Raw genomic sequence first — 13,275 nt, forward strand, 5'->3', positions numbered from 1 at the left:
ATATGAAGAATTGTTCACCACCAGGAGAGAAAGAGAACCCAGTGCCCGATTTTCAAAATATTATAACAGTGAACCTAAAATGTTTTGCCCATTTTAAAATTTTTATTTTTCTTAGTGTTGGCTATGGGAAGGAGCAGAACCCCTTTCATAGATTCTAACCCTTCCCCCACTCTATCCTACACTAGTTTTGAACAACAGTTTTTGGCTTCAAATGATATTTGTCAGGATCCATAGACTGACGTAGACAGATGAATCTTCACATAATGAAAAATAATAATAAACAATACACTTTTAAACTAACTGTACAGTGTATTTTCAGTTGAAAATGTTAATAATAATATTGGTCCTGTTTACCTAACTGCAGCTGTTTCCTATGCATGATGGTAGTTAATGATTCTAGAGGGATTTATTTAGATACCTTATTTACAAACCTAGACTAAAGGTGCGTACACACTTCCAATTTTTATCGTTCCAATCGAACGACGAACGATCGATTGGGCAAAAAATCGTTCGTAAAAAAGTAACCAACGACGCCGACGAACGAGGAAAGTCGCTGGAAACGAACGACCGGACCGGCGGATCGGATTGGGCGACGATCGTTGAACATCGTTCGTGTGTACGGTCGTTCGTTGATCGTCCATGTTCAGAGCATGCGTGATGAACGAACGTCCGTTCACTTTCCTGTCGTGCACATAGTTCCTCTATCGCTCAAACGATCGTATCTATTGTGTGTACAATATCTACGAACGATCGTGTCGTTAACTCTATGTGCAGGATCGGTGCTATACGATCGTTCATATATATCGTGCATGAACGTTCGTCGTTCGTTTTCCGACGATAATAATTGGAAGTGTGTATGTAGCTTTAGTTGCTAAATTAGTAAGCTTTGTAGTTGGGTAAACATTGTGAATTGGAAAGCCTTCTTATCATGAAATTTATGTTAAACAATATAAACATGACACAATAGTTTTTTTACCCTAGCATACGTTTTATATGCACCAAAATGCAGCATATAATACAATTAGTGTACTTGTTGAAATAGCTGTGCTATGTGCCTGTTAATATAACCGGCCTTAGGTTATATAGTTTTAAAATCTAAAGATGTAATTTCTCCTTTTACATGCAACTCCTCCCTGACCTCCCATATAATGAATACATTGCTACACAGGGCTGGAATTCTTCCAAGGCCACCTGGGCCGTGGCCTAGGGCACCAAGCCCTCTAAAACAGGCCGTTCTAATCTGATCTCTGCTGTTATAGCCAGTGTCAGACTGGTCCTCAGAGGAACTTACTACTGACTAGTAGAATATCCTATCCCTGAATCAAGGCCATCTTCTCCTCTCTGGCTGAAAATCTCCCTCCACTTACTTCTATTAAACTTTAGTAGTGAGCAGAGTCACATTCCTATTATCATGTGTGTAATTCAGCCATCTCCACTCTGTTAAAGCAGATTACAGTACAGAGAAAAATTAAAACTTGTCATTACAAAATGACCATTACGTTTAGGAACGCCTCCTATTTAGTAAAACTACAAACTCCCTGCAAGAGCCATACAGCAAAATATTTACCTTCAGCTCTGTTTTGGATCTTAACAACCTACTCAAAAAAATCAAAAATTTTAGCCAGCCTTGACCCTGCCTGAACTCTGTGGCAGGCATGTAGTGACCCAGCCATAGGATTAAACGAGGCTGTGGTGCACATGTAGGACTCTTTGTTTTCTTGGGAAGGCTGTGCATCACCAGGTAAATATTTTCCTCTTTTGGACAGAAGGAGATGCCTGAACAGATGGGGGTTAATGTGTTCGAAAATTGAAATTTCCTTTGTTTAATTAACTTCTGAAAGTATTAAATATGAGGAAGAAAAAGATAATCCAATATTATTTCCCTATTATACTCCAAAGGAATGAGCAGACATCTTTCCACATAACTGACATGGTATTTTAAATACAAAATAAAAAATAGCCATATGTTTTATGTAGTAGTAAGAAGACATTCTTAGATTTTAGTGAATGGCAGTCGGAACAATGACAATTTTTTTTTTCATCATTGCTAAACTCATTGTAAGCATTAGAATGATATTCTCTTTGTTATCTTTTATTTGCAAGGAATTAGCTCAGGGCAAACTCCTGTAACCCTCTATACCTTTCTACAGAATGAGAATACTGATAAAAGTGATAAGCTGATCACATCTGTTGATCACAAAAGATCATCACTGCATTGATCTGTCTTTGCCAGAAAGGAAAGGCACACCTGTATCAGCTATACCCTCCTTAAACATGGTGGCTGGTTGGAGATAAAATCAAGATTTCCAGTCTAACTATAAAACAAATGCTGTGCTGCAGGACATTTGTGTAAGGTGTTGTGTAGAATGGTCAGTAGCTTGTGAGCAGATCCATTAATCCCCCAGTCTTCAGGTTGAACTCTGACTGACTAACAAAATGACTGACATGCATTCATTTTAGTTTACCATGAGTAACACAGTTTTTCTTTTTTTTTTTTAGGCTCCTCCAGGAGATAACACAACCCGGACACCTATACAGACTCAACTTTACACACAGGCTGTTATTTATGATCATATCACTAGACGTAAAACCTAATATAACATGAGAAAACAATGTATGGTTAATAAAATTGTTGCAAATACAGCAAAACCTTGTTTATTTTTCACTTGTGAATGTTACAGCCCTAACAACTTTCATTGTAAAATGTCATACCAACAAAATATAAGGTTAAAGTGCACTGCTGACAGCATTCCCATTCACTGATGATTGTCATGAGCTGAAGTGCCCATGCTGATGGAAATGTTGCTGCAATAATTAACTTTAGGCTCAGAGCTGATGATTGGCACTAGGCAATTTAAACATCAGCTGTAAGCCCTTTGTTTAGGTACATAATGGGCAGCTTTTTCATGTACTATTGGTTGTCAGAGGTGGTTTAGCTTCTGACAGCCATCCACCAATCTGAATGCTGCTTCCAGTGTCATTTAACAATTTGTGGGAAAGTGGGCTTTACTTTGTTTTTGTAGAACCTAATTAAATGTTGAATCTTTGGTTTGATATTTCTCTCAATCCAAATTGAAACAGCAACACTAAAGCAGAAATATAGAATATAGCAGTGGTCGCCAACCGATGGTCTGCAAGACCACAACCAGCCCACTCTGCTCAGGCTCAGATCTGCGATGCAAGAGTGGGTGGGTTCTGGCATCATGACATCACTATGGGGGAGGTTTTTTCTCCTTTGAGTCACAGTCGGCTTCCTGCGCATGCATGGTCCGAGCCGGTAAATTTAGTGGTCCTTAGGTCTGAAAAGGTTGGCAACCACTGCGATATAGCATATGTTATACAGGGTGAATTATATTTATATTATTATAAACCTTATAACTAGCCCTTCAAATAATATAATTGTATATGTAAAAAAACATTAACACATACAGTGTTCCACTAAGAAAAAATTAAGCTGGGTGTGAAAAAAATGTAAGCTGGTGGTGGCCCCTGTATTGTGACCCAATTATTTAGTAGCCATCCAAAAACAGCCAGATGATTACGGAAAAGTGCCTGGTGGTGCAATCTGCTAAAAGGGGCTGGGGAGAATACAAGAAGATGTTAGTGCTGTTCAGATTACATTAGAAAAGCAAGTCGACTGAATGGTTATTAAAAAAACTCGCAATTATAGATTAAAAAAAAGAAAAATGATTGTAAATTCTCTCCTATGGAGTAAAAACACATTGTATGCCAAGGCAAATGTCTTAACTCCAATAGATGAATTTATTGAAATGATAATTATACAACATAAATAAACAATATTAGTCAGTAGAAGCCACACAGCAGGCTGGTCTGATGAATAGCTTGTGCGACACTGTGTACTGTAGACTTTAATCATTGAAGTCCAGCTATATATTTAAATGCCATAAGTTGTTAATTAGATAGAAAGCCAACCCTTGATTGTGTATCTGCTTTATGTTAAGTAGTAATCCTTAAAGTGTTTACTAGAATTTTCTTAAGCTGAGTGGTGCATGTATTTTAGTTTGCTATACTTGCTACTGTCCAGACTGCATGTTAAACAGCATCTTATATGGACCTTTCACTATGAAACTTACCATTCAGAAGGCAGTGTGGGCACCCATTTCCAGACATGTAACAGAGGTCCACAAACATAATTAGTGCCTGACTGAGTCCTTTCATCTCTATGCTGCAGTTTTAAAGCTGCAGTGCTAGCTAGCCAGGAAATCATTTTCAAAATCACTTTGTGCTTCCATAGTATACTAAGCAAACTATTCATCAAATCCTGCTGGAGGCAACGTTTATTGGAGAAAAAACAACTGTATGGGATAGACCAAACTTGAGGTTTGTGTGACTAAATGGGAAAATCTATTCAACTGTGAAGTCTTCTCTGTGAGCTTTGGTCTCATTTACTGGTGAAAGTTGTGTAGAATAAACTACTCATCATATGCCACTATGGAAACCAATACATAATCTTTTCTAATATTAAGCTGCCATCTACAAATGCCAGTGCTTTACGTGGAACAACCATTCACTTAAGGAAAATCTGGGCAAAGTCATAACTCCTTATCTGCATACTTAATCCTTAGAGGGAAGGACTATAGAATACACAGGTATGTTCTAGGTCAGTGTCTAACTCCAATCTTCGAGCACTGGATCTGCATACGTTTTTGGGATTTCCCTAACAGACAGCAGTCCATTTAGCAAGGTAAAGTTTACTAAGTGTCAAAAATGTTTATATGAAAATCCTGTCTCCAAGGACTGGAATTTGAGGCTCTGTTTTAGGCTCTTGACTGTGCTGGCTGTAACAATAATTAAGCCCTTCTAAATGATAGGGGTACACAGAAAAATACATGATCTACTAATCCATGGATGGCCATTGACCCAATCAGAGCCAGATCTAGCCGGGTACATATTTTAGGTTTGTTTTTTACAAAATATTAAAAGCAAATATAATAGGTTAAATGGCATTTTACAAAATATTAAAAGCAGATATAATAGGTTAAATGGCATTTTCACAAGGAACTCAGCAACGAAGCCCACGACTTTATCTCTAAACACTTTTTTTAATTCTTGCTATACACACTTCTTAGGATTGGGAATATATTTGTGTCGCAAGCAGATTTTTAAGGAGCTGTAAAAAAAGTACTGTTTTATTTGTCTTTTAGTAGTTGTACTGTATATAAACTGCTTTTTGCTTTCTCTTGTCGTCAGTTTTCCCAACAGTATTTAAAGTTTGCATGATGTGTCTTTACCAAGTCTGATTTAACAAATACAAAGAGGTTCACACCATCAAAAAACTCTCATAAATATTATAAGAATACTGGCAAGTCAATTACTTTAGTCAAAGGTGTTTTATAGTTTCCTTTCTTTGCAGATTTTCACAGTTCTTTTTCCTTGGCTACAGTATTATGTTAGTACTTGAGTTTTGCATAAGTGTTCTTTTTATTAGCTTAGGAAAACAATCAGTTTACTAGAGTTCCTGGGGACTTGGCACAGTCTGTGTTGGCAGAGCTGAAAAGGGATGAGCCTACAACTGTGACTTACAGTTATAAAAAGGAAACTTGGTAATTAACGCTACTCTGTTTTCATGTGCATGCATATTAATAAGTTTTATTGGCATTTAATGGTTACGGCTCTCCGCAGAAAATAAAGAATAATTTTAAAGAGGTTGCCCTTTTCTTTTAGACCCTACAGGAATACATTGGTTGCCAATAACTGCTTAAAGCCAAGGAAGTCAGAAGATAGACTAGTCTGTGTCTTTCTTGGCAAGCATTATGTATAAGAGGAACTTTGCAATTATAATAAAGGAAATGCACTTTCAGTGAGTGTATATTTTGAGGTATTGCAGACTTCAAGTACTTAACTGCAATTACCAGTATGAATTTCAAGTTTACATGCTTGTTATAATACTTATTGCAACAAGGTACATGAATAACATCCAGGCATCAAGGGGTTCTGGAGCATAAACTTCAAGTTTATACTAGACAATTCTGAAAATGCTGACATGCCAATCCTCTAATTTTCATGTTTTTATGCCACTACCTGCTTACTGAAAATAACGAAACATCCAATCAACACACTATAACAGCATGTCCATTCAAATTCTGGTATATCAATTTGTCCATTTCTTTTTGCTAGTTTTCTTGTCACTATTGGTACTGTACATGAGATAGTACTTTTAGCCCACTCAAGTTATATAGGTAGTCCAGATCTTCCAGGATTGCACATCCTTTCGTGCCGGTACATGAAGGTTTGCTGTGTCACCCAGCATCGTCTCAAGAGCATAGAGGAGATGGGCTTTACACAAGGTGAGCTTTACTGGGATGTAGAAGGGAAACAACCCAGGACAGGACTGTTATCTTTGTCTTTATGCATGTAGGAACAGAAGGAGCACTGCCAGAACTCTACAAGATAAAATCCAGCAGGCTACTTGTGTGCATGTCTCTGACCAAATTGTCGAAAACAGATTCCATGAGGACAACATGTGGGTCTGACATGCTGTATTTGGATCTGTGCCTATAGTCCAGCAACATTCCGCTTTATTGGCTTTTACAAGAATACCAGAATTTGCAGGTTCACTACTGGCCCTCACGCTTACCGCTCTGGCATGTTATGTATTGAAGCATCCTAGTGGTTGAAATTGATGGACTTACATCTTTTTTCAACATAACCTTACTTTAACTATGTACTATGTAACTATCCAATTTCACCAAGTAATATCACAGACTGTTAGGGAGCTCACTGATGCCCTGATTCAGGTCTTGGAGGAGATCCTCCAGGACACAATCTGTTGTCTATAGAAGCATGTCCGGACACATACAGGCGCTTTGTAGGTAGCTACCTGTTTACTTACACCCATTTTGTGTTAGTAAACTGGTATCTCCATACATCCGCTCTCCTCTACCTATGAAATAAGAGGTATCCAGGTCGTAGATAGCTCTGTAGAAGTGACTCCTCAAGTTTGTTGCTCAAAATCAGGGAGTCTAATACCACTATGGAGTACCAACTCCATAGTGCCCATGCTTAAAAAAAATAGAGGATCAGCACTATGGACAGCACATTATATTGTGATTTCCACCATTTCTGAAAAGTCAATATTTCAGTATAACTGCAATGACAGTGCAGATTATTTAATCAGTTGAATTGCTTTACCCTTGTTAAATGAATAAACTACCTAACTTTCTTGTGGGGATTAACATTGAAACATAAACATACCATGCCTGAACTCTCCTCCTTCAGCTTCCATATTCCTTACATGTCTCTTGAAATTTTAATATAGTGCTCATTACCCAGCCCTTTAGGTGGTGACTTCTTTGGCAGGAATGAAAATTCCAATCAAATAATGTTACTTGGATTTGCATTTTTGAAGTTTGTCTAACCCTTAGTATTTATTACTTGCAATCATTGTGGCACAGCTAATTGCTAGCTATGGAGGGACCAAAACCACTGGTAAATTATAAAAACGATAATAGTAATATAGTAATAGTTTGGTGCATTGTTATATTGTTAGCACTGCTCGGAAGATCTGATCCAGAATAATGCCAAACTACTTAAAAAATTCAGAAAACTGTGGAATGATTTACATTTATCATAGTTAATTATGTTTATGAATGTCTAATATAGGTACAATGGATGATACTATATTATCAACACTTTATTATTTAAGGATGTGTTCGAACCCACCATAACACACCCTAAAATTGTAGAATATTTAATGCCAAGTTGCATTTTGAAACACCTTCTCTAGACATAATGTTTTACTGTGATAATTGTACTGATTTATATTGCAGCATATTATAAATACATCTTTGTTATGTGAAAAATGGCTAACATGGTTCTTTGATGGTTTGACTTGACAGACACTTTAAAACAAAATAAAAATAAAATACTGGAAATGATAACCCCAGCAGGAACATTATTCTACCTGGGATAACCAATGATCATGAATGCGTTAAGAAGAATAGTTCTGCCAGTTTTACCTTTCTCAAGTCACGGGCTTTCCAAGTTACGATTTCCCTACCCAGAGTCAACAGAAGTCACCATTAGGGACAGTAACCATATGCCAAAATGTAGAAGAGGTGGCTTTTCCATGTACTGTTATCAGCTACACATTTTTCACATCATGATTAGAAATAGTCATCTAAATTTATGGTTATTTTAACACAGTCACAATATGCTAAGCTGGAACAGAAAAACAAAAATAGAAAAGCATACCATGCCATTCCATACAAAGAGAAACTCGTAAAACCTTCCAAATTATGAGGTGGGACTAGAAAGACAAATCACTTCCTGGGACAGAGAACTGGAATACAAAAAAATAAGAATAAAAGAATGTTAGTGAAGCCAGGGGATGTCCATAAGGTCAGGCTAAATGACCCTGCAATTCTTGATTGTCCGTAGTAGGGCTGGAGGCAACTTGGATGAGCTGGTGAATAACGTGCACCTGGGCAATTATCAATACAACAGAGCTCATCACAAGTGATAAGAACATTACAGCTGAAAAGGTCAGTTCTGCATATGGTTATGTATGCTTGACTATGTCTGTGATCATTTACACAAAATGGTTACAAAGAAAAGTAAGACAAAAGAAGAACATTTGCCAAAAGCAACTAATCAGGTTTCATCTTTTCAATAAAATAGGGGATTTTAGTGATTTTCCTGGCCCACAGCTTTTTTTTGTGCTCCAGTATTTGTGAAAAAGCCCAGTTTCTTTCCCTAGATTATTATCCTTCCACAATATTGCTTAAGTGTACTTTACTTACTCTTTTTTATAAACTAATTTTGAAGATGATATAAAAAACAACATTATTTGCAACTTAGCCATAAAGGGCAAATTTATTGTAGACGTCTAATATTGAAGAGCTATCTCAAACTGAAAACATGTATTTCTGTAAGCATCTTCTTCTTGGCCATCATCATTGCAGTGTACAGAACACATAGCTTCTATAGAGTAGGAATTGAGATTAACAACAGTGAATAAATATAAATGGGACAGTGAAAAGGGCCCAGAGGATTAAAAAACACCTTAACAGAATCAGTGCATAGTGCAGTAAAACATTAATCAGAAGGTATTCACATCTCATTCTCATTCTACTCATTTTATCACATATCCTAAATGTACATGGAAAGAATGCCATCCAAAAGGTGCAAATACAAATAAGATTCCAGGTAGACATTGAGGGTCATCCAAATGGCTATATTTTGATGCACATAATATTGGAATATAAGACAATGACACAAAGTTTTGCCCATTCTTACACTAAAAAACGTTGACCACAGATTAACCCTTAGATTATTTTCTAAAGATTCCCACCCCACATTATGGGGTAGTAGAAATGTAAATGTTTGAAAATTATAGATAGGCGTGGCACTTATTCATATTATTTTCCTACCAATAAATAACACAGAGCCAAACCTGTTACCAAACTATCCAACTCATTTTTTCTATTTTTTTTTAACATTTATAATTGTGCTCTGCTATATACAATGAATAATACCAATAAGAATGCCATGCTTTTTCTTTGGTCACATGTTTATCTCAGAAAATCTGTTAGCAAGCAAATCAAAAAAATGGCTTCTTTTCCCCCACAGAACTATATTGTACTATACTATATTGTATTCAGAGCAAAGCAGGTTGCCATGTACCAAGATACATATGTGGATTGCATATACAGAATGTTTTCATTCAGCTGTTTGACCTCTTTGTAAGGATTCTGAAGCTGCTTCTGACCAGTGTTTTAACATGAATAACTCTACTGTCAATGGACGTTGCATACATTGGGTCTGATTTATTAAAGCTTCCCAAAACTGAAGAGGATAGACTTCATGGGAGAACATGAGTGATCTAACAAATCTGGAAATCCATTGAGGTTTGTTTGATCATCCAGGTTCTCCCATAGTCTACCTTTTCAAGCCTTGGAGAACTTGGATTAATTGGGTCCATAGTCTGTAGTATTACTGGTGTCTTCCACTAAAGTGAGCTACTTATTCCTAGTAGCGAGTGGTATTGTACAGTATCTAGTACAAACATTGGTATCTACTGCCATAGTAAGCCTGTTGTCCCCAACAGAAAAAAAGCAGTGGAGCTTTCTATTGCAATCAATATGCATAATAATCTAATGTAATTTGCACTTTCCATTAAGCTGGTTCTGGAAAACACACAAAAAGTCCAAAAAAAGCTATCTTCCGGACTCACTATAAGAAGTATGGCATCTCTCTCTAAGCTTTCCAAAGGTAGTTCACAATGCCTTCCCCTAGCTAATACCCAGGAAACATCCAGAAGACCCCAGGTACACCTTGCTTTAATGTAGGGATCGCTTTATCCTTCCTTTCCTTTTAGACAACTTTCTTGTGCTGCTTACCTGCCATTCTTGTGGATTTGACTTAGTATCAAATAACCAAGACTGTCATAGGCAAACAAGGTAGGAAAAGGCTAGGTAGGGGTAGGCTAAAAGAGACAATTGGTTATTTTCCATTGATCCCCCTAGACTTGATTACTGAGGCCCTAAACCACAGCTTTTGTTGGCTATAAAACTTTACTTTTTACCTTACTGCCCAGATTACCAAGGAGTCTCCCACCAATTATCAGAAAGAAAAGACTTCCACATGATCTGAAATTTGGCTTACAGATACATCACCCTTTTACATTACCTGATACAAATCGAAAACTTTTTATACACAAAACCTTTATATCTATTTACAGGAATGGTACTAGAATATAGGTACTGTACAATTAAACATATGAGCTTACTATAGCAACAAGGTATGTGAAGATTAAAAAATAAAAGCAACATTCCAATAAAAAAATGTAGTGTGTGTTAAAGTCATTTATCAACATGAGGTAGGCTAGTGTCTAGTCAACTAAAAATTTAAAAAAGTAGTATGTTGAAAGATGTTTCACCTTGGTAAATAATGGGCTTAATAATTTGGAGAAGATAACACAGGAAATGTTCTTGTCGTTTTGACCTTGTGTCTTCTACCTATCTAGCTAATGGTTACAAATAGATTAGATGTTACTGAATATCCTGTGGTTAACTTATCTCATTCGTTAGAAAATATAATTATGTATATTTAGTGACAAGAGTTCAGCATTGATTGTTGGTACTTCTACTAAGTAAGAAAAGAGCATGTAATCTGCTGAACTGGCTAAAAACACATAAATTAATGTTTAGAGACATTTAAACTACAGGCTGATATAAAAGAAACAAATTAATGTAATCATTTATAAATCATATCTATTATTTTTTAAAACAAAGCAATGTAATTACATGAATGTGATCTGGTGCCTCTGTTTAACAGGGCTGCAATGTAAGGCTACGAACACACTTGCAATGCTTCTCGTCCGATAATCGGCTCAGGGCCAATTTCGGACGAGAATCTGGCGTAAGTACAGCACCCGTCGTCCATCGTCCGAACGACCATCCTGGCGGATCCACAAATGATGGACATGGAACGATCTTAATGGAAGCAAAGGGGGAGAGCGTGCAGCAGGGTGCCGCTCCGTCATTCCCCCCCTCCCCTCTCCATAGAGCAGAACAGTGCTGTATGTAGAGCACTCGTTCATTCATCGTGCAGTACACAGTCGGAAAGAATTTTGAAAGATCCTCTCCAACGACAATTATTGCCCGTGTGTACCCAGCTTTAGAAACAGTACAAAGAGACAGTTATGTGCTGACAAGGAGCATGCTGATAGGGTGAGATGAAGCAAAAATCATGCTCATAATGCTGCTTCTCTATTTCATATCAATGCCTAGGGACAGGTTCAGGACAACCTGGGCTCAGAGGAACTGGATTCAGAAATGTTGGCCATCAGTCTATTGGCGTCTAGCAGAAGAAAAAAAGTATTAGAATGGAAATCTTTGGTTTAAAAAGTGAATATTGCTGCAAAATCTCATTTTGTCATTTTTATGTGAAATATTTGTATTAAGAACAACAAATAGAGCATATTCATTTCCATACAATGCAAGAGTGAATCATTGATCAAGAATGAATACAACAGAACTGTTCAGCTATAGCAGCAAAGCATTGTGCTTGCCAGGCAGAACAATGCCGTAATCTGCAAAAACGTTAATATATTGATTTTATAAAATATTAAATTGCCGGCATGGAATGGGGAGGGGGAAGAGAAGGAGAAAGTAAGGACAAGTATGCAGGGCTGGGGGGGGGGGGGGGGAGTAGAGTCTTATTGTACTACTAGTCTAATGGCAGCATTCAGAGTATGAGCAGATGGTTGTCAAAGACTGTGAAGGAAGAAAATGGAGATCATGGTTCTTATATCTTTTTGCCAGCAACATCATAATTTCTCACAAATGATTCAAAGATAATTTTTTTACATAAACACGTTTACATTCATCCAAAAATGTAAATGTGCATAAAAATCATAAAAATCATTAGGGACAATATTTAATTTTTTATGTTGTTATTTCGTAATTGCATACATATTTTTGACCAAATCTTTTATTATGCAGATCATATACTTTGTTCTATAGATATAACTATACCTTTACTTGTCTTTACTTCTGCAATAATTCTGGTAAACCCACATCATATGAAACTTTTTTTTAACAAAGGGCAGTTAGGTTAAGCCACATAAATGACCAATTAAAACTGAGAATCAAATTTCACTCACTCAAGTTAGTCAACATAATTAGAGCATAGCAGATGCAATATTTTTCCATTTACATATACATAGCCAGAAGACAGGATTTTAGCAATATACACATTTCTGAAATGACTTGACACACCTTTAGCTTTAATAAAATGGTTGAATGTTGGTATTACAATACTAATTATAAGTTGAGTGTTAAGTTACCTGTTTTCACCTTTCTGGGTGGTATTATATCCCTAGGTACTATATCTACATAATAAAGGTCAAGTGTCTGCATTGTTGACCTTGAAAACCCTAACAGTGCTGTGGGGGCTTTCAAATATTGCCCCACAAACTTTCTGTTCTCAAAAATCATTAAGTGTTGACAAAAGAAAGAATTATCACATCACCTTTTTCATATGAGCTTGTCAATCACATGGGTGAGACACAGGTGAGACACAAAGCCAAACTGAAATTTATACTACAATATAATGATAACAATGAACATAAGTGTAATATATCTTCTCAACAGAGATAACAAAGATGATGTCTCAAATAGCAAAAGTTGTCAGTACTATTATTCAAAGATAAAATTATTCATTTACCCAAGCAGTGTGTCTAGGACTATGGGCCTGATTTAATAAAGCTCTCTAAGGCTGGAGAGGATACACTTTTATCAGTGAAACTGG

General features: G+C 36.7%; 1 protein-coding gene across 1 annotated transcript in view; it reads left to right on the forward strand.

The window, feature by feature from the left end:
• CFAP299 (cilia and flagella associated protein 299) overlaps positions 1-2,849 on the forward strand; it is a 207,557-nt gene extending 204,708 nt beyond the window's left edge. The window contains exon 6 of the mRNA XM_072407097.1: positions 2,500-2,849. Coding sequence (XP_072263198.1) covers positions 2,500-2,595 — 96 coding nt within the window. The 3' untranslated portion in view covers positions 2,596-2,849. The remainder of the gene's footprint in view (positions 1-2,499) is intronic.
• The last annotated feature ends 10,426 nt before the right edge of the window (positions 2,850-13,275 follow it).

This window comes from Pyxicephalus adspersus, chromosome 3 (assembly GCF_032062135.1).
Source record: "Pyxicephalus adspersus chromosome 3, UCB_Pads_2.0, whole genome shotgun sequence".
NCBI lineage: Eukaryota > Metazoa > Chordata > Amphibia > Anura > Pyxicephalidae > Pyxicephalus > Pyxicephalus adspersus.